The sequence below is a fragment of the Geotrypetes seraphini genome, chromosome 4 (assembly GCF_902459505.1).
Source record: "Geotrypetes seraphini chromosome 4, aGeoSer1.1, whole genome shotgun sequence".
In the NCBI taxonomy this organism is placed as follows: domain Eukaryota; kingdom Metazoa; phylum Chordata; class Amphibia; order Gymnophiona; family Dermophiidae; genus Geotrypetes; species Geotrypetes seraphini.
The window spans coordinates 131,559,941-131,582,028 of NC_047087.1; the positions used below are offsets into that span (position 1 = coordinate 131,559,941).

A 22,088-nucleotide genomic window follows, 5' to 3' on the forward strand; every position below is an offset into this window, starting at 1 on the left:
AATTCCAGATTGGAATACAACAGGGCCATGTAAAGTCCCTTTTTTAAATAACATCTTTAAATAATATTTAAATAACTTAGAAAGTGTCTTAACTGCAAACTGAAAACACTGATTCATGTAAACATATGCATTGGGCATGCTCTGAAAAAAATTAATGTGATTTTTGTTGTTGCATGCATGCTGATAACTTGTCAATCCTTGGCTCATAGTGCGTTAATTTCAGAGCAACACATGCAGCACTCATGTCATCCGTTAATCTGTTTCTAGCATCAGATTTTATATGATTCAAAGCCGAAAACAGCTGCTCACAAGCATAGGATGACCCAAACAAAGTAAGAAGAGCAATCCCAAGTGCTTTCATGGACTTAAAATTGTCTGGCAGAGAATTCCACGCTTTTAGGATTTCATTTTCAGAACTGCTAGCAGTGATTTCATTTGTCACCCTTGTCACACTCAATACGTTCAAGAGCCGCACGCAGGTCATTGAATTTACTTTTCCAGATAGAGCTTTCTTGAAATTCCAGTAGTTCCATTTCCAAATTTTGAATATCCAACCACTGTAAGCAGGAAAGATCAAGATCTTCAAATGTGGACTTTTCTGGGGAAGTTATAAATGAAAGGGTTGTCTCCATCTTACGGAACTGAGAAAATCTTTTACTAAAATTCTCCTTTGCTTCGGCTACAATGGTGGAATATGCTTTGTGGATTTCCTGGTGTTTTTTATGACTGTCCACAAATGTTGTAGAATTATCCAAATGTATTTTTAGGTTGGGAAAATATTTTAGCTGTCCACTCTCAAGGTCTTCTTCAAAAACATGCAATTTTCTCTCAAAAGCTTTGATGTCACTAAACATGCTTTCTGCTGTTTTTTCCCATGCCTTGTAATTTTTTGTTTAGTACATTAAAGTGGTTAGTAAAATCTGTAAAGAACATGAGGTTGTGTGGTTTTGCAGCATTTACAGACTTGGAGCAATGGTATGATTGTTTCACTTTTGACCATTTGCCATTTAAAGACTACTTGCTACCCAAAGACTTCTAAGACTCCTGATGCAGGCCGGATGGCCGAAACGTGATCATGTCGAGTCATTGAGTTGCTTTGGATGTACGATTTTGTTTTGGATTAATAAAGACCATTGGATTTATCAGATGAGTTGAAAGACACTGTTTTTGTGCATCATCTTGATTGGACATTTCCACTTTGCCCTTGCTTCTACAGCAGGGGTGCCCACACTTTTTGGGCTTGCGAGCTACTTTTAAAATGACCAAGTCAAAATGATCTACCAACAATAAAATTTTTTAAAAAACCCACAAAGCACACTGTATGCAGAGAAAATGTTAATTATCATTTATATTCCGTGGGTTTTCAAAGAGGTCAAGTCAGACGATTCTATGCAATGTCACTTCAGGAACAACTATACAAAAATAGACAAATATACCCCCTCCCTTTTCACTAAATCGCAATAGCAGTTTTTAGAGCAGGGAGATGCACTGAATGCCCTGTGCTGCTCTCGATGCTCATAGGCTCCCTGCGCTAAAAACCGCTATTGCAGATATAAATTCTCTAAACAGACACATTTTGATCACTAAACTGAAAATAAAATCATTTTTCCAATCTTTTTGTCTGGTGATTTCATGAGTCTCTGTTTGCACTTCCTTCTTCTGACTATAAATCCAATATTTTTTTCTTTCTGCCCCTCCCCTTTTCTTTCTGTCTCTTTCTTTCTCTCTCCCCCCGCCCCCCCAAGCCATCGCGCCAATTTCTCCACTTCCCCGATTCTTTCCCTACCCCCTAAGCCACCATGCCGATTTCTCCCTGCTTCCATGAGCCAGGCCAGGAATGTACAAGCGCCGGACTCACAAGACTTCACCTTTGATGTCAATTCTAACGACGGAGAGGAAGTTCCAAGCCAGCCAGGCAGCGATTGGCTGGCCCAGAACTTCCTCTCTGATGTCAGAATTGACGTCGGAAGTGAAGTCTTGTGAGTCCGGCGCTTCTACGCGCCTAGCCTGGCTCAGGGAGGCAGGAAGAAAAAGATTGGCAAGGCAACGCGATCGACTCACATTGCCTTTGCGATCTACTGGTCGATCGCACTCGACCATTTGGGCACCCCTGCTGTTATGGTATCCTGTCCTGACCTGAGGAAAGGGGTTTAGTCCCCAAAAAACTGCCTTATTTCTATTTCCTATTTATAAACTTTAATCAATAGATACAATACTACTTGATTCTACGTAAAGCAACAAAACAATTTTTTCTACCTTTTGTCGTTTTTGCTTTAATCATCTTGTCTTCACTCTTCTTTCTAGCCAGCATCTGTCCGCTCTGTCTTCCATACAGCATCAGCCCCTTCCATCCACTGTCTGCCCTCTCCCCGTTCCATATGGCATCTTCCCTCTTTTTATGCTCCTTCAATAAACTCTATCCTGTGCCCCTTCTCTTCTCCTTTGTACATGATTGATTTCAGCTCTGTCACCTCTCCATTTTTCTCTCTCTGTCACCATCCCGTCCCCTATGCTCTGGCATCTCTCTCTTCTCCTTTCTTTCCTTCGCACCCCATAGTCTGGTATCTTCCCTTCCCTGATTCTCTAGCATCTCACTCTTTTCCTTTTCTTCCATCTCTCCCTCCCCCTCCATGCTCTGTCTTCTCCTCGTTCCTTTCCCCCTTCCTTTTCCCTTGGTCTGGCATACTTTCCTCCTTCCCTCCATGCCCTGGCATCTCATTCCATTCCCTCCCTCATCTTCTTTCTCCCTCCAGTTGGGTGCAGCAAGTCTCTCCCCCTCTGCTCCCTTTCCTCCTTCTGTCACCCATGACCTGGTGTCATGAACTTCTTCAGGCAGCAGCATTCACAATTTGCTGCTGTTGCCAGCTTCGGACCTTCTTCTCTGTCGGGTCCTGCCTTCATGGAAACAGAAGTAGGCAGGACCCAGCGGAGAGGAAGGCCTGAAGCTGGCAACAGCAGTGAATTGTAAATGCTGATGCTAGCCGAAAAAGTTCATGACACCAGGTCGAACACCTGGGGCAGACTGCTACTCTCCCCCCCACGACCCTCCTAACTCTCCCTCCCTCCCATCACGAGACTCTAAACAGCACTGCTCTACTCTAAGCAGGCTGCTTCAGGACTTTCTCCTGCCATGATTCCCTCTGGCACGTCACTGATGAGGGAAGGAGGGAGAGATAGGAGGGTCGGATCGGGTTGGGGTTCGCCCGGGATGATGAGGCTGCTGCTGCTGCCAGCGAATCCAGCAAGGGTGAGGCCCCAAAGCACAGCACTGGCAGGCCCCCCTGACTATTTCAGGCCCTAGACCTGTGCCTACAGGGCCTATCCTTTAATCTGGCCCTGCTTCCCCCCCCCCCATATGCCCTGACATCTCTCTCTTCCACTCCATGGTATGGTATCTCCTTTCCCTCCATCCCATGGTCTTTGCATCTCTTTCCTCCTTTTCCTGATCTTCCTTCTCCCTCCTTCCCTCTCTCTCCCCAATTGGGTACAGCAGTATTTCTCTTCCCCCTCCCCCCACTGAGTACAGCAGTATCATCAGCATTTCTCTTCCCCCCCCAATTGGGTACAGCAGAAGCAGCATTTCTCTTCCCTCTCCCCCCTAATTGGGTGCAGCAGCATTACTCCTCCCATTCCCCCCCCCCCGTCTCACACACCCGGGAGATTCGCTACAGACAAAGGCAAGTTGCAAGTTTCCCTTGGTCGCTGACCTATCTCCCAAAGGGCAGCGACAGAGGGAAGTTTACAACTTGCTGCTCTTGCTTACTTCGGGCCTTTCTCGTTGCCGGGTCCTGCCTTCACGGAAACAGAAAGTAGGCAGGACCCGGCAGCGAGAAAGGCCCGAAGTAAGCAAGAGCAAGTAAGCTTCCCTCCGTGGCTGGCCTATCTCCCGCATGCTCCGGGGCTCTAATGGTCTGTGCCAGCTTCTCTTCTCTACCCCCCCCCCTCTACCCACCCCCCCACGTAACTTCCGGTTTCGGAGGGAAGCCGGGTTCGAGTCGCTTGCTGGGGGTTTTTTTTGTTTAAAGTCCGGCGGGTTTTTCAGCGGCTCTTCAGGCTGCGCATTAAGCAGTGGCGGCAGCAGGATTCGGCAGATGACAGCCGGGCGGGCATCTAAATTTGCTAGGCATTGCGCCCGGCTGAAAAGCGCTGGGGAGAACACTGGGGAGCCTGGGCCCCCGGTCAGCTCCGGGCCCCTGAATGCAGGACTGATGGCAGCCCTGTCGGTCGGGTTAGCGCCACAAAAGTAAGGGGACCTGGCCGGCTGTGCTGCACACGGGGCGGGGTGGACCGCCCCCCTCCCTTGGTAGCTGCGAGGCTACTCCTCCTTACCTACCCTGCTTGCAGTACAGAGCCGAACGGAAGTCTTCCCGACGTCAGCCCTCCCTCCCTCCGACGTCAGCGCCGACGTCGGGAAGACTTCCGTTCGGCTCTGTGCTGCAAGCAGAGCAGGTAGGGAGAAAAGCCGCGCGACTTAGTACATCCAGCCCCGTTCCCGTGCAGCTCTCTATTGCGGACCTTCCCGCGTGCCAGCTGCAAGGCCTTCGCATGCCACAGCTGGCACGCGTGCCATAGGTTCGCCATCGCTGTCCTAGAGAAATGACTGCTTATGAATAACAAACATGTACCTTTAACACTTGTCCAGTTCCTCTTTTGGCCTCTGTGTTCCTCAAAGTACATTACATTACTGATTTCTATTCCGCCTCAACCTTGCAGTTCTGGGCGGATTACAAGAGAGACATCTGGACATTTCCAGGATGATTACAAAGAGACTTCTACGAGAAGAAGAACATTTCCAGAGGAGTTACAAGAAGAAAGGTGTAGTATAGTTTAGGGAATGGGATACGGCAAGGAGGATTGGGCTATTCCAGTGGATATATAATTCGGGATGCTGTACAGATAGGATATAGTGCAGTTTCAGTATATATGCAGTTAGGGAAGCAGTTGACAAGCTTGAGCTTTGAGGGGAAGGGTAACTGTTGAAGAAGGGAGGATGGGGGAGTCACACTGAGGGGAATCCAGGTTGGAGTTACAACATCTGTATAAATTTTTTTGAATAGATGGGTTTTGATTTCTTTGCGATAAGATTTGAAATCGCTTGTTGTCATCAGCAGGTTGGAGATGGAGTGGTCCAATTTCACTGCTTGCGTCGCTAGTAGACTGTCAAACATCTTCTTGCGCTGGGTGCCTTTGAGTGGGGGGTAGGTAAATGTAGTCTTAGATCTTCTTTGTCTAGCGGCGAGGTTTTGGTTCAGGCGGCTGTTTAGGTAATTGGGGGCTGAGCCATTTATTGCTTTGAATAATAGACAGTATAATTTTATTTGGATTCACGCTTGTATTGGTAACCAATGTGAGTCTAGGTAGGCAGTGGTGACGTGGGCAAATTTTCTTAGCGAGTAGATCAGTCTGAGTGCAGTGTTTTGGATTGTCTGTAATTGTTTTATCATTGTTGCAGGGCAAGGCAGGTAGAGTATGTTGCAGTAGTCCAGTAGACCTAGTACTAGGGATTGGACTACGAGCCTATATTGCTCTTTGTCGAAGAATTTTCTGATTTTACGTGAGTTGCGCATGGTTAGAAATGCTCTCTGGGTGGTCTTGTTGATATGGGCTTGCATTGTGCAGCATCTGTCTATTGTTACTCCCAGGAGTTTAAGGGTTTGTTGTATATGGTATTTGGTGGAGTTAATTTCTAGTTCTGTGGTGGAGGGGTTCTTATCCTTTGAGGAGTAGAAATTTTGTTTTGTCCATGTTCAGTTTAAAATGTATACTCGTATATATTGCATACTAAACCTTCAATATTTTGTGTATAAAGAGAACTTGCTTTGCAAAACCAGATCTACTTTTGGACGTTAGTTGGGCATAAGTTATGTGGACACAACTTAGGTGTCACTTAGGCGTGCTGGAGTCATCCACATATAGGTGAACGGGGCTTCTATTTTTGAGGGTAAAGAGAACTCATCTTTGATAATAATGGAAAATGAAGTTTAATAATGCATTACTCAAGCAAAGCACATGATAAAATGTATTGCATACTAAACTTCACTCCCAAAGTTTAAGAAAATAAGAAGAAAAACCCTACTCACAATGGCTGTGGCTCAGAGCAAGTAGACATGTCTGATGCAATCTTGACATCATTGTGACATCAATATGCACCTAGATGGCAGACTGTCACTAAAAAATAGGAATATGTACTGGGGTACCTGACCATACTAGGGATTTGAACCCATGACCTGTGGAAGATGGAAGCAGTGCCTCTAACCACTGAGCCACAGGCATTTTCTTTTAAGCAAGGATTCCTGCCATGTAAGTTATCATCTTAGGAGATCATAGCCATGTCAGGGTAAAAATTAAAAAAAATTTTCTCTGGACCCTGGAAAGGGCAGAGTGCAAATGTAAATGGCAAAGTGCATAATCCATACTCGCTTATGAAACAAAAAAAAAGCTGTTAAGGTACTGAGGGGTAGGGGTTGTGTGGATTTGAACCCATAACCTGTGGAAGAAGTGCATTTAACCACTGTGCCTTAGGCACTTCCTTTTAGACAGGGGTTCCTATTATTTTTTAGTGACATTCTGCCATCTAGGTGCATACTGATATGTCACAATGATGTCAAGATTGTGCATCAGACATGTCCACTTGCTCTGAACCACAGCCATTGTGAGTAGGGTTTCTCTTTTTATTTTCTTAACATTTTGGAAATGAGGTTTAGTTTGCAATATATACATTTTTTAATGTGCTTTGTTTAAGTAATGCATTATATATTTTTTTTTAACATTTTTATTGAAAGTAAAAAAGGTTACAACCAGACTTAAACAGAATACAAAGCAGGAGTGTGAATACAGGCAAACAGCACAGGAAAGCTTCTAGAACAAGAAGAACAGTAACGTCCCCAGTCCGGAACTGGAGTCCTCTTTACCCCCAAAATAGAAGCCCCGTTCACTTATATGTAGACGCCTCTGGCACACCTAAGTGACGCCTAAGTGATGTCCACCTAATACTCAAAAGTAGATCTGCTTTTGCAACGCCTACATTTTAGGTGAGAATGTAAACGTGTTAGGATGCTGAGTGGCATGCGATTCTGTAAATGGACGTCTATATTAAAGCCTAACCCATTAGGTTCAGCTTTTCTTGATGGGTGTTCATAACATTGTGGATGCCTATTTTGTGAATCATGCACAGCCTTTGGACATCTAACTTTCAATTATTGCTTGTGACAGTCGTTAATTGGGCTTTATCATCTAATTTGGACACCTAAGTTGCTGGATGTCCACATTGTGGACGCCTAACTTTAGGCGTCCTTTACAGAATTTGCCCCTCAGTGTTTATGTTATATTGATAAATTATACTGTATACTGATTTGTGAAATGTGATAAAGAAACCAACAACACTGTACTGTTACTTTAAATCATCTTAAATATGTAAGTTTTTTGCCAAAGTAGCAAATGAAGCATTATTTGCCAGAATGCACACTAAAAGTGACTACCAAAAAAACTAAACAAAAACAACATAGAAAGAACACTGAAAAAGGTAACTGTCTTGCAGGAGAACCACAAACCTTTCATCATTCAGTCTGGAATTTTCAGTCCCAATGACCTCCTGTGACCTAGGTTATCTGCTCACAATCTAATCTTCAATGTTTCTCTTAGACAGTCAAGACATGACACTACCAAATACAGAAGTTTCACCCAGCCTTGCTTCCCGTAAAAGCTGTCTCTGTGGCATAGCACTTCTGTATCTATTTCATCCCAAATCAGAGAACACTGAGCCTGGTTGACCCTTCTCCCTAAAATCCTAATAAATTATTATAATTTAAACAAGGAAAAAAACATATGTAAATATTTTATATACACATTTCAGGTTTTATTGTATCCTTGTGTTTTTGTTTCTCCTTTTCTTGCTCCTTTCATTTAATTTTATTTTTGCAAATCATTTAGAATGTTGCATTAATTTGTAGTAGTTCAAATAGAATTAGAATTTTACCACCACATACCTTGACATGATAATGGGCATCCAGCAAGATGTTAGCTGGCTTCAGATCCAGATGTAGCAATGGTGGCGACATGCAGTGCAGGAAGTTCATGCCCACTGCAGTCTCATGAATGATACGGAAGCGTAATTCCCATGGCAAAGGCTCAGAGGCCAGGAGCTTTTCTAGGGACCCTGTTTCCATGTACTCCATGACCAATCCAACAGGTTCCCTGCAGATACCATACACAGGAAGGATGTAGCGAAACTTGGCCATTTCCATTTTCTTGGCCTCCTCTAGCAGCTCTGTACGTTCTCTAGAAATAAACATAACCCAAACAAGATTAAAAGGGTCATCCCAGATACTTCAAAGCAGAATTTAAATAACTTAGGCAAAGCAGGGAGGATGATAATGTTATCCACAGAAATACAGAGAAGGGAGAGTTATTTCTTGGCCATGTTCAGTTAAAGACATCCAGGCAACAAGCTCAATATCAGGCCAATACTTGGTCCTGGATTCCTGGTGTAGTAAGGTAGAACTAGAACTAAAAGTTATCAGCATAAAGATAGTACTGAAAAAACCATGGGATGAGAGCAGAGTACTACAGGAATAAGTACAGGAGATAAGAGTCCTAAAACAGAACCATGAGGTGTACTGATTGACAGTGAGATAACAGTGAAAGAAAGATAAGAACCACAAGACAGAACAGAGTCCTGAAATCCAAGCATGGGCAATGTATCTAGGAGTAAGTAATATCAGTACTGTCAAAAGCAGCAAATAGGTCAAAGAAGAATGATGATTGAGTAAAATGCTCTAGGACCTGATGAAGAACAGGAGACTTTAGGAAGTGCCATTTCTGTAGAGGGTGAAAACCAAATTGGAGAGGATCAAGAATAGCTTGAGATGAAAAAAAAAAAAGTCAAGACAATAGTACACAGTATATTCAAGTAGCTTGGATGCAAAAGGAAGGAGGAGGGAGATGGGACAATAGTTGGAAGGACAGGTAGGGTCCAGTGAAGGTTTTTTTGAGGTGTGAAATCACGGCATCGTTGAAAGCATCAGGAACAGTTGCAGTGGAACATGAAAGGTTAAGGCTTTGACAGATGGAAGGGATAATGGTAGGGGAGAGAAAAAAAGGTTAATATTTGATTAATTTTGGTGATTAGGTGCAAACAATTTTTATTGACGCAAACAAATATAAAATATTAACACAAGGACCCCAAGGTGCATAGTACAATAATGATGCATCAAATACAATAATATAATAAACATTTACAAATAAAACATTAACTCTCCCCTTGGTGATTAAAGAAACAAATCATGAATTTGAAAGAGGAGAAGATGTGCAGTTTCCTCCTCTAAGATTTTGGAGAAGGAAAGGTGGCAGGGATTGAAAATGTGAGAATGAAATGAAGGCAGAGGAGATGTACAGTATGTGACCTGCTACAGAACTCAAGATTAATCTTATGAACTTTATCATGGGGGGTACTCTTCCATAGGCTTAGCTAAAAAGGGGGAAGAAGCACTTTAAAGAAGGAATTCAGTTGGCAAAGACACTGAGGGCCAAAAGCAAAAGAGGGCATGGAAAAATTATGTTCTTACCTGTTAATTTTCTTTCCCTTAGACGCAGCAGATGAATCCAGAGACCAATGGGATAGCTCACATCTACCAGCAGGCGGAGATAGAGAAACTGATTAACAGGTGGTCCTATTGGCTGGCACTCCTCCTGTCTCATCAGTATAGCTCCTTGCCCAAGCACACGTAACCAGCAATAGGCATAGCATGTAAAAAACTTCTTTCCCATAACACATCTCAAAATGCAATAATACAGAAAACAACCTGCCATAATAACAAACTGCGAAAGTTGCAAAAGAAAAAACCGAGAGACAATATCCAGAAAGGGTGGGGCTCTGGATTCATCTGCTGCGTCTAAGGGAAAGAAAATTAACAGGTAAGAACATAATTTTTCCTTCCCTAGCAACAGCAGCAGATGAATCCAGAGACCAATGGGATGTAGCAAAGCAATCCTCAATCTGGGTGGGAAGCAAACGCCGCCTCCGCAACAACCAAAGCACAAAACGCCCCTACCGCATGCTTCCCCACATCCAAGCAGAAATGCGGAGAGAAAGCACTCTCGGAAGACCAATTAGCCGCAAGACAAATCTCCTCCAAGAAAAAAACCTCTGGGCCGAGCCCAAGAAGTAGCCATCGCTCCAGCGGAATGGTCATGAAATTCTTTCGCCAACCGCTTCCCTGCCAGCAAGCAAGCATAAAGAATGATGCAGGAGGAGCATACCAAATAATTGGTGCCCTGAGATACCGGGAACCACCGGAACAAAAGTGACTGCTGTAGCGTAAGAAGGGGAAAGCAAGCCGAAGTCCCCAGTGGAGTCAGCAATATGGATCCCAGAAACTGTACAGAATCCCATACTCTTGGTCATGGTAAGCGAAGAAGAATACCAATCTGAGACCGAGACCCCACGCCCAAGTCTCCGGAAAGAAACACATGTCTCTCCTATATGAATAAAAACATCACCCAGATATACCTATAAATAGTACAGGAGAAAAGAGCGCTGTGCAAATTCAAAGATGCACGTGTAAAGAACTGAGGAAAAGATATCACCCTTTTCGTGTCAGTCAAATGGCCCGACTGGAAGTTGTCCGAATCAAGCAGGCAGTCAAGAAGAAATTAGATGAATCGCCTGGTAGCACCAAAACGGTACCACCGCCCACATCACCTAAAACATTCGTGAAGCCTTGGGTAGGCGAAATGGCATGTGCCAAAACCAAAAGCGCCGCTCCAAGAGAGGCAGGCAAACCAAGTGCCGATTTGGAGTCCATAGAGAAAATGTAAATATACTCCCAGGTTGTCTGCAGAAATGTGTAACCCCGAGAAACTAATTCAGCAGAATGGGATCCAGCCTGCCCAATGGCCCCGTCTCGGGCACCTTGCAGTAAGTGGAACAACGTCCCTTAGTTCCTGAAGGACTACAAGAACTGTCCTGAGGACCAGTAACACTGAAAAGGGAAATACAAAACATAGAGACTCCAAGAACGAACTGGAACCTGAGGAGGATGCAAAGATGCAAGCATCCTGAAAAATCTTCACAGCCCCCTGACCTGACATTATAGCATCTTCTTCCAATGACTCTTCAGGCTTTCTCATGAGGGAGAAGTCAAGATCCCCTCAGAATGAAGTGCAGAAGGTCAGGGAATGGCAGGATGAGACTGTAGGATCTGCAAGAAGAGTCTCCTAGGAAAAATCAAGTTTCACAATTTAAAGAGGAATATACTGGAACCATGAAAACAGTACTAGCCCCATGCAACATGAGCGAAATACGTATGTCCTTTAAAGTGAATACGTACTAGACTCAATCAAGGTGTTGCATCTACCGCCCTGTGGAAAACAACAGCATCCTTACAGGTAGCAGACAAAGCTCACATCGCTAATGAGAGCTTCAGGGATGAGGCTAACAGCCACATAGCGCGTGATCCTCCGTGGGTTTGATAGAATAGGTGACTGGCTCCTGGTTAAAAGGAGCTGTACAGCCCTTCCTGTCTGTTCGGGGGGGCCCGTCTAGCATGTGCCATGAGAAAATGGTGACAGGAGAAACCAGCGTGATAAGCATGGAAATCTGAAGTCCAGTCCCCCTCAGAAATAGAGAAAGAGAGTCCTGGCCACAGGAAGATGCGCAGTGTCATTATGCCCACAGAGACAGCCCAAACTTGGAAACTGTTTGTACTACCTTTAGGCATATATATCCTGTGCCAATACTAGACACATGCAGCTCAGCACAGAGGCCCAAATAAGGACAGTTACCAACAGACAAAGGCTCAATCTGCAGGGACCCCCAAGAGAGACAATGAGATACCTGTGTGAAATACAGGGCACTATCTTACTGCTGATCTCACCGTGCCGTGAGTTGCCGTATGTCGCCCCAGTCCGGAGACAAACCGAGACTGGGTGACCTAGCACAGGTCAGAGTCTCTCTGGTAAACCCCTTGAGTGCTAACCCCAGAGTCCGATTAAACAAGCAGCTTCCTTCAAGGGAGTACAGCAGGAACACAGACATATAAAGCTGCCCAAGCTTATCCCAAAGCTGGTGAAATACATACAACTTGTCTGAACCGGAAAGGAGAGAAGCCTCGGCATACCCTGAGCAAAGTCAGCTGGAAATAAACTACCGGAACGCCGCAGCTCTCCTGCCATCGCCGGAGACCCAAGCATACGCCTGATTCTGACACGTGGCCGCTGCATCAACGCTCCTAGAAACATAGTCGGATTCAAGCCCCGCAAAATTTACCCTGCCGCGGCTTGCATAGAAATAAAATCAGACTCAGGGAATAACCAGAAGAACGGCACACAGTGCCGGAAAAAACATGTCCCATCTCATGCTGCTATAAACTGGCACCTGCACAATCAGCTGCACTTGGCCGTGACAAACACCGATGAAAGAGAGCCTCAGAATAAACAGGACTACTGCTGCACTGAAACCCAACAATGAGAACAAGTGCGAGCCAAGAAATCGCACCGCTACTGCCACGCTGTAACCAACAAGGAAACCAAGCGCGTGCATGTAAAGGGCGGGAAGTCCCGGCTCCCTCCAAGGATTTCTAGTCATAAAACTTAGCCACAATAAAATATCCATGCCTTAAATGTACGATGACCGAACCCACAGTACTAAGACTCCCAAACAGAACCTGAAGTTCAAACAACTGTAAAAGCCAGACATACTCACAGCTTGTTGTTAGGGCCGGTTGAAGCCAATTTGCAGCAAAAGCATGGCATAATGTAGCAACTGTGGTCTCTTTTTTTTTTTTTTTTTACAGAGAAGGGAAAGAAGAAAAAAATTGAGACCCAGTCAGACCCTCTAGCAATGGAGGGAGGGTGAGGCAGGGACAAGGGGGGGCCCAAGTGTAACCTCTAAAGCCGGCACCGTTCAGCCGGACACCCCTGTCTCACTGAAGAGAAAATCTCAACAGGAGAAATAGCACTGCCAGCTCACTGAAGAGAAACCTCAACAGGAGAAACAGAATGGCAGTCTCACTGAAGAGAAATCTCAACAGGAAAAACAGAATGGCAGTCTCGCTGAAGAGAAACCTCAACAGGAGAAAATAAAGTTCCAGCCATAGCCAGAATTCAGGAGCTAGTTGAATAGCGACCTTTTCCTGCTGGGAGATAGAGATTACTGATGAGACAGGAGGAGTGCCAGCCAATAGGACCACCTGTTAATCATTTTCTCTATCTCCGCCTGCTGGTAGATGTGAGCTATCCCATTGGTCTCTGGATTCATCTGCTGCTGTTGCTAGGGAAGGTACTCTTGTTTGGCATGTGCAATAGAAGATTGGAAGGAGGTCATTAGGAATTTAGCCAAAAGGTGCTATGCGGAATAAACACAAATGTTGGTAATGGATTCTGAAGGTCAATTAAGGATGAAGTTTGGTACACTTTACAGGATGGAAAATAGGAGGAGCAAGAGTGTCTAAAGTAGTGAAGATTATAATGTTACAGGAGGAGACTACCTCATTGAGAGATTTGAATAATATAGTAGATGAGGAGGACAGATGAGACACCAATAGAGAAACTGCAAGGGTCAATAGCCTGAAGATTTCTAAATGAGTTGGTAGTAATTGGATGAAACTGTGCATCTGATAATAGTCAGACAGGGAATGAATGGAGATAGAAGTCTGAAAGAAAGTGGAGGTTAAAAGCAAGAAACTAAGGCATAAGAATTATGCAGTGTTGGTCAGTTCATTTGTATCTACATGCTTATTCATGCCTTTATAAAAACTCTGAATAAATTAACATAACTTCCTTTTTCTAAATTCATGGTGGTACTGTTTTTAGCAAGAGCTTCCACCAGATTACCCAGCACTAATATCTGGCTCACCAGTTGCAGTACTTGGATCAGTCTCGACTCCCTTTTTGAAACTGATTACCTTCCAAAGCTCCAATTCCTATAATAATCCTACAAAAGCCTTTGAACAAATACTCTGATTTTGTAGCTTAGGTACAAACTGAAACTTTCCATAAAGTCTGCCTAAAGTCAGGCACCTAACCTAATTGTTTAACAGGCAAGCTGCGCTGATAATTGATATAAATTACACTTAATTGGATGTTAAGCACCTAACATAGTAGGCACCTAGCGCTTTGGGGGTAGGCGCCTAGTCCAAGATGCCTATCACAAAATGTGTGTAGTTAGGGAGCGAATCGTGAACATGTTTTGTATGTAGGCACCTGTTTGGGACTTTTACGCAAAAGAAAATCCTGGCATAAATAGGGTACACCTAACGTTAAAATGCCTAACGACACCAAGTATGATTTCATATAGTGCATCTTTTACAGAAGTTAGCACCAATTGTTTAGACGCACTATATAGAATTGGACCCAAAATGAAAATACTACATTTGTCCCATCTGTGCTCAGAATGCTCTCGAGTAGCTAAGTCCAAGGCGAGGATGGATGGGCCCGATTAGTGATGCATGTAATGTCAGTCATGTTTTACAAGAACAGTTCACATCTTATATTGCAGCTAATGAACAGAGGGACACTAATGTAATAAGCCTCGAAGAAAGCAAACAGAATGTTGGGTATTATCAAAAAGGGTATTGCAACAAGAACGAAGGAAGTCATCCTACCGCTGTATCGGGCGATGGTGCGCCCGCACCTGGAGTACTGTGTCCAATATTGGTCGCCATACCTTAAGAAGGATATGGCGATACTTGAGAGGGTCCAGAGGAGAGCGACACGAATGATTAAGGGTATGGAGAACCTTTCATACGCTGAGAGGTTAGAGAGGCTGGGGCTCTTCACCCTGGAGAAGCGGAGACTCAGAGGTGACATGATAGCGACTTACAAGATTATGAAACATATAGAGAGGGTGGAGAGGGACAGGTTCTTCAACGTACTAGGAACTACAAAAACAAGAGGGCACTCAGAGAAATTGAAGGGGGACAGATTTAGAACCAATGCCAGAAAATTCTTCTTCACTCAGAGGGTGATGTATACCTGGAATATGCTCCCGGAAGATGTAATAGGACAGACTACATTAAGAGGTTTCAAAGAGGGACTAGATAAATTCCTGAAACTTAAGGGGATTGAGGGCTACAGATAAAGAAGGACACAGGAGCAAAAAGGGCAAAGATAAGAGGGAAGAAGAGGGTTTTCAGGATATAAGGAAGTAGGAATCCAAGGGTTAGACAAAAGATCACTTACAGGTCAAGGACCTGATGGGCCGCCGCAGGAGCGGACCGCTGGGCTCAATGGACCCTTGGTCTGACCCAGTGGAGGCAAATTCTTATGTTCTTAAGTGAAAGGAGGAAGCATTTATAGCTAGTTAAATGGCAACGGATTGCTAAGTGATCATTGACAGATTCTAGTTTCTGCTCCCAAATGCACAAGTTTAAATTTAAAAAAGAGAGAGAAAAGGGATAAATGGGGAAAGCAAGTGGACCCCCCCCTTCTTTCCATAACTGTAGCCAGTTAAATAACCTCATTTTGTTTTAGGCTGGTTTCTAGATATTAATCACTGCTTGACAACAACTAAGCCCACTTTTAAAATAGCCAATTCGTATGAGAAAGATTTCTACAGCTGCCAGTAATGGATTCTCTCTCCATGCAGGAACTCTCCGCTGAACTTTGTAACAGAAAAAACACTCAGTCCATGACCATCTTTGTGCTGCTACATAAAATCCAAGTCATGAAGGATGAGTTGAACCAGTCTTGGTTTTACCCCACTACATCTATCCATCACAATTCCAATGCCCCTCTACACAAAAAGCTTTTCCCTTCAAACAGCTCCCATTATAAAGGCTTCCACCCCCACCCCCTATAGGACTCTGCTAGGCCTACCTTAAGTGTTCTTGGTTGTCTACTGCAGTGTTTCTCAACTCGGTCCTGGAATACTCCCTTGCTAGTTAGGTTTTCAGGATATTCACATTGAATTTGAGTAAACTTGATTTGCATACACTGCCTCCATTATATGCAAATTTCTTTCATGCATATTCATTGTGAATATCTTGAAAACTTGACTGGCAAGGGGGTACTCCAGGACTGAGTTGAGAAACACTGGTCTACTGTAGGGAGGGAAGAACAATCCCCACTCGCTCCTGCCCATGTCAACTTTGGATTCAAAATGGCTGCCTTGACATCTAGTGTCAGTCTTGTGATACTCTAATGAACCATGAGACTGCCAATAGAGATCACCACAGCTATTTTAAACCTAGACCCACTATGGGCAGGAGCAAGTGGAGATTGCTCTTGCCATTCCTATACTATAACACTAGCTCTCTTAAGCTAGGCATGGGGTGCCAGTACCCAGTAGTCATGTAAAAACCAGCCAATACTCAGTATCAGCCCCTGCAAAGATAAAGCAACCAAAATTAGGGCAGCCTTTTGCGTGGGTCTATTTGCTCACTTAGCTATGCAGACACAAGCACCCACAAATTTCCTGGCTCTTCCCCAGTTCACTCCTCCACTGGCCAGATTTAACATGGCTGGTTAAGTGCCACTGAAATCCGTAGCTAGTCTGCTGGAGCAATTTAACTGAGCAGAAGTCTCTCCTGCTTATTTAAAATTGCTTTGAATATTGACTCCCTAATTTTTTTCCTGGGTGGTGGTGGAAGTATGGAACCTAACATCACATAGCTGTAATTTGAGTTATTTTTCCCAAAATGCATCACTTTGCACTAAATTTCACTTGCCATTTGGCTGTCCGATCTTCCAATCTCATAAGTTCTTTTGCTGTTCCTTATAACCCAAATGTGATTTTAAAAAAACTGCATAATTCTGCGACATCTGTAAATTTGATAATCCAAATCATGTATAAATGATCGGGAAATGGGAATATATTAAAAAGCACTGGTCCCAGTGCAGATTCCTGTGGTACTCCACCATTTCCCCCTCCTCCATTGAGAGAATTGTTAATTTAACCCTAACCCATGTTTGCTATTTTTAACCTGGACCCAATCCACAACAGATCAATCACCCCCTATCCCATGGCTTTTTATGTTTCCTCAAGACACCATCAAAATCTTTTTAAACTCTAGATACAGTACATAGCCAAATCCATATTAACCGTCTCATTAAACCAAGTTTATCTACGAGTTCATTATTTTTGTTCTATGTATTAGTTTCTATCAATTTTTCACAGCACCGACATCAAGTTTACCAGTCTTTAGTGTCCCAAATTACCCCAGCACCGTTTTTATAAATTGACATTACATTGGTCACTTCAATTTTCAGATACTATGGACAATTCTAATGATTTACATAGTAACATAGTAGAATAGTAGATGTCAGCAGATAAAGACCCGAATGGTCCATCCAGTCTGCCCAGCCTTACTCTCTTTAAATTACTGATTTAATTTAAAAAAATTCCTTCTTAGCTATTTCTAAGCCAGAACCCAAAGCTCTACCCAGTACTATGATTAGGTTCCATCTACTGAATTCTCTGTCAAAACTCACTCCAGCCTATCTAAACTATCCCAGCTGTGAAGCCCTCCCCAGCCCATCCTCAACCAAATGGCCATATACAGACACAGAATGTGCAAGTCTGCCTAGTACTGGCCTTAGCTCTTCAATATATATCGTTATTTTCTGATTTGAGATCCTCTGTGTTCATCCCATGCTTTTTTAAACTCTGTCACCGTTTTCCTCTCTACTACCTCCCTGAGGAGTGCATTCCAGACATCAGCCACCCTCTCCGTAAAGAAGAATTTCTTCCTGAACTGTTATGGTACTGTGGTATACAAAAATAAAGTTATTATTATTCCTCTCTCCTCCATCCATACTGGCAACAAATCTCCCTCTCTCACTGTCCATCTGTCTTGAGAGATCCAGGCATCTCTCCCACCCCCTCTACTGTCACAGCCAACATTTCTCCCTCTCTCATCCCCCAGATCATGTGCAGCATTTTTCACCACTGCCCACCAGCCCCATGCCCATTTCTCCTTCTATTACCCCTCTGCAGCACCACTCCACATCTCTCCCTCCATCACTATGTCCAACCTTCCTCCCCGTTATCCCCTTCAATCTGTCCCTCTGTCCCACCACCATTACTCCTCTCATCCATCTCTAAGCCCAATTTTCCTCTTTCTTCCTTTCCCTCACTCACACACTGATGCTCAACAATTCTCCCTTTCTATTCCCTCCTTCCTGTCCAAGTTAGTGCCCCTTTCTCTCGCCCGTGTTTCTTGCTCATGCCCCCCTTTCTTCTGTATCGTTTATGCCCCCTCCCCCCCTCCCTGCCTTCCAGCCGTTGTCCAAGAATCGTACCCCTCCAGTGTCCTAATGCGCTCCTTCTCCCCTACTCCTTTATCCTTTTGTCCTCTTACTTGTTCGAACCGCACTGCTCCTGCCTTCAGCAGCTTGTTCAGGGGATGCGCAACAGGCAACAATTTGCATACTGCACTTGGCTGACCCACAAGCCTTACCTTCAATGTCAGCCCTGACATTGGAGAGAAGGTTTCTGGGTCAGCTGTATGCAGCATGTGAACCGCTGCCTGCTACATGTCCCCGCAACAAGCCACTGGAGGCAGAATGAGCGAGGAGGTAATTGGTAAGCCATCCCCCCCCCCCCCCAATTACCCAGAAGGCTTTCCCTGATGTCGGAATGAAGTTCTGTGGGTCAGCTTCGGGAGGGAGGGAGGAGCAGGAAACCCAGGCAGTGGGTGGGGCAGGATGCAAGGAGAAATCGGCTTCAATGGATGGGCGGGCAGGGATCTCCGGCAGCGGCTTCAGCGGGTGGGGTGGGCTACAAGGAGGGATCCCTGGCTAAGGTTGTTGCTTTGACGGGCAGGCAGGGAATATCCTCTGCAGTGGCCAGGCCATGTACCCCCAAACAAGCAACCCATACCCCTAAGAGTATGCGTACCGCATGTTGAGAAACACTGAGTTAGAGCACTGTTCTTTAACCGCCAGTCCACAGACCGATGCCGGTCCGCAGGAAATTTCTGCCAGTCTGCGCAGGGCCAGCAAGATTAAGGTGACCATAGGTCCCATTTTCAGACCTTCTGTCCCGTTGTCCCCATACACAGCTTCAGGACAGCAGGACAGCCTCCCTCCTTCCTTTCCCCGGGTTGGCTGTTATCTTACTGCCCTGCTGCTGCTGCTAAAGCCGACAGGAAGTCTTCTTTCCGACGTCAATTCTGACGTCGGAGAGGATGTTCTGGGCCACCCATGCAGCGATTGGCTAGCCCAGAACGTCCTCTCCGACGTCAGAATTGACGTCGGAAAGAAGACTTCCTGTTGGCTTTAGCAGCAGCAGCAGGGCGGTAAGGTAGCAGCCGACCCGGGGAAAGGAAGGAGGGAGGCTTTTTTTCTTGCGCGGCAGGGAGGGAAGGAGATAGGCAGGCAAAGCAGGCTGGCTTTGGCCAGGGAGGGAGGGAGAGAGGCAGACAGGCAGGCAGGCTGGCTTCGGGGGTGAGGGTGGGACAAAGTGTGGAAGGCACTGGGGACACTAAAGACATGGGAAAGAGACACTAAAGACTTGGGAAGGAAGCATTGGGGGCACTAAAGACATGGGAAGGAGGCACTAAGGACTTGGGAAAGAGGCACTGGGGGCACTAAAGACATGGGAAGGAGGCACTAAGGATGGGAAGGAACACTGGGGGCACTAAAGACATGGGAAGGGATACTAAGGACATGGGAAGGAGGCACTAAAGACATGGGAAGAAGGCACTGGGGGCACTAAAGACATGGGAAGAGGTACTAAGGACTTGTGAAGGAGGCACTGGGGGCACTAAAGACACGGGAAGGAACACTGGGGTCACTAAAGACATGGGGACACTAAGGACTTGGGATGGAGGCTCTGGGGGCACTAAAGACATGGGAAGGGGCACTAAGGACTTGGGATGGAGGCACCGGGGGCACTAAAGACATGGGAAGGAAAGAGGGAGGGAATAGAAAGGGACAATTCTTGGGCCTGAGTGCAGAATGAAAGAAAGGATACACAGACAGAAGGAAACACAACCAGAGACTCATGAAATCACCAGACAGCAAAGGTAGGAAAAATGATTTTATTTTCAATTTAGTGATCAAAACGTGTCAGTTTTGAGAATTTATATCTGCTGTCTATATTTTGCACTATACAGTATTTGTCTATTTTTCTATAGTTACTGAAGTGACCGAGCTTGCGGAGATGGGGTAGAAACGGGGTTTTTAAATTTTATTCCTAGTAGTTTGCCGGTCCACAAAATAATTCTTTTATTTCTGCCGGTCCACGGGTGTAAAAAGGTTGAAAAACACTGAGTTAGAGCATGAGAAAGGGAGATGGAGAGCTGATTAAGTAACTGAAAAGTTAAAAAGAAGGGCAAGGATGAAATTTGAGTAGACAGAAAAGTAAAAAAAAAAAAAAAAAAAAGGCAGGAAGAGCTAAAAAGGAAAGATCAGTGTATGTATCAAAGATAGGAGTAGTGATGGAATGAAACAAGACAGGAGAGAGGAGAAAAGACATATGGACAGCAGCCACAGGAAAGCAGAAGAGACAAAATGGGACCAACATGATGGAAAAATAAAATGTCCAGACAACAAAGGTAGAAACAAATGTTTTATTTGAAATGTATTACCTAAAACATGTTAGCTTTGGAATATGTGCATTACAGATATTTGTAGTGAATTCAAAGGCTTATCAGACAGCTGATTGGGGGGAGGGGTACGGGATGGGCATTGAACCCAAAGTGGGTGGGTGTTAAGTTCTCTTCCCACCATGCCCTGCCCAAATGCAAAATATAAATACCTAAGTTATTGGGCTTCCCAAAGCCCTGCCAGCTGAAGACTTCTCCCTCCAGTTCGAGAGCCAGACCTCTTCAAGCTCTGCAGCTGGCGGTAGCTCAGGGACCCTGGTACTAGCTGCAGAGCTTGGAAATTTCTGACTGCCAGAAAGGATGTGGTGGTCTTCAACTGGCAAAGTTTTAGGATCCCCACCATCCAAAGCAAGGGAGGTGGCTAATTTTTGGTGAACCTGGGCCCCCTGTGTGTTCAGTACTAAAAAGTGCATATCTGTTTTTATTTCTCCAGCGTCATAATACTTGTGTTTTAATTTATTGGGATTCCCAGTTCAATTTCTAATTGTGATCCCTTGTTCTGTATTTGGTAAAGGTCAGTGTGTTTTATGGGTAATGAAGACATTTAAAGTTGTTTTATATGTGGTAGTAATAGGAGATGGGGATATTGGGGGAGGGTGCAGAGAGGAGAGGTGATCAGCCCCCCCCCCCCCCCGGGCCCCCAGCATCTTTTAAACCAGCCCTGATCATAGCTTAGTGATTTCTAAGATTGATTAGAATATGACAGGATCTTAGGACCATGCACTATAAAGCTGTGTGCACTACTTTAATGATATCCATCACCACCACCAAAACACATTTTGTGGGCGTTGGTTGTATGGCTATTTTATAGCTTATAATAATACACTCCGAGGTGTGTCTTTAAAAGGAATGTTCTGATGACACCCTGCCCTTTGCATGCCTTGCCACAAGAGAGAACTAATTGCTAGCATGTGCAGAGGTGGAAGGTAATTTTTTTTTTTTTTTTTTTAATTCTTTATTCAGTTTTAACTCTTGCAACAAATGTACAATATTCAGTCAGATAATTCGTACAAATCACTTGACATTCTAACAATTATTGTCAAATGCATATAAAAAGACCCCTCCCCCACCCATCCCATTCATCAGGAATAAACCCATTAAATCACATAACATACCTCCCCATCCCCACATTAAATATAGTCCTATGTAATAAAAAGGTGGAAGGTATTTAGAAAAACAATTGCCAGCCAGAAATGTTTAGGAAGCAGAGAAATTTTTTCTCTCACACATCTTTCTTTATCCATTTCTTCTTTCCTCCCTTCCACTCACTTAATCCCAGTATTCTTCTTCTTTGCAGCCCCTACAATGTCTGTGTCCCTGGATTTAGCCACGGCAGCAGCAGTTTCCTCTCCGATTCAGGCTTTACTTACACCTCTCAGACATATTAAGCCCTGAATTTTAGGTGCCTGGGCAATGATGCCTGTATTTTTTCAGCCTTTGGCAAGTAGCATAATGGGATTCTGAACTACTTCTGTTCCCACTAAAGTCTCTGTAGCACGTAGGGAATGCATGTTTACCTGGGTAGCATAGCTTTACTTATTT

The 22,088-nt window shown here is 44.5% G+C and overlaps 1 protein-coding gene across 4 annotated transcripts in view; it reads right to left on the reverse strand.

The window, feature by feature from the left end:
* Positions 1–22,088, reverse strand: part of RIPK4 (receptor interacting serine/threonine kinase 4) — a 103,387-nt gene that overhangs the window by 74,827 nt on the left and 6,472 nt on the right. For all 4 annotated transcript variants that reach the window (XM_033942308.1, XM_033942309.1, XM_033942310.1 and 1 more), the window contains exon 2: positions 7,986–8,277. In XM_033942308.1, coding sequence (XP_033798199.1) covers positions 7,986–8,277 — 292 coding nt within the window. The remainder of the gene's footprint in view (positions 1–7,985; positions 8,278–22,088) is intronic.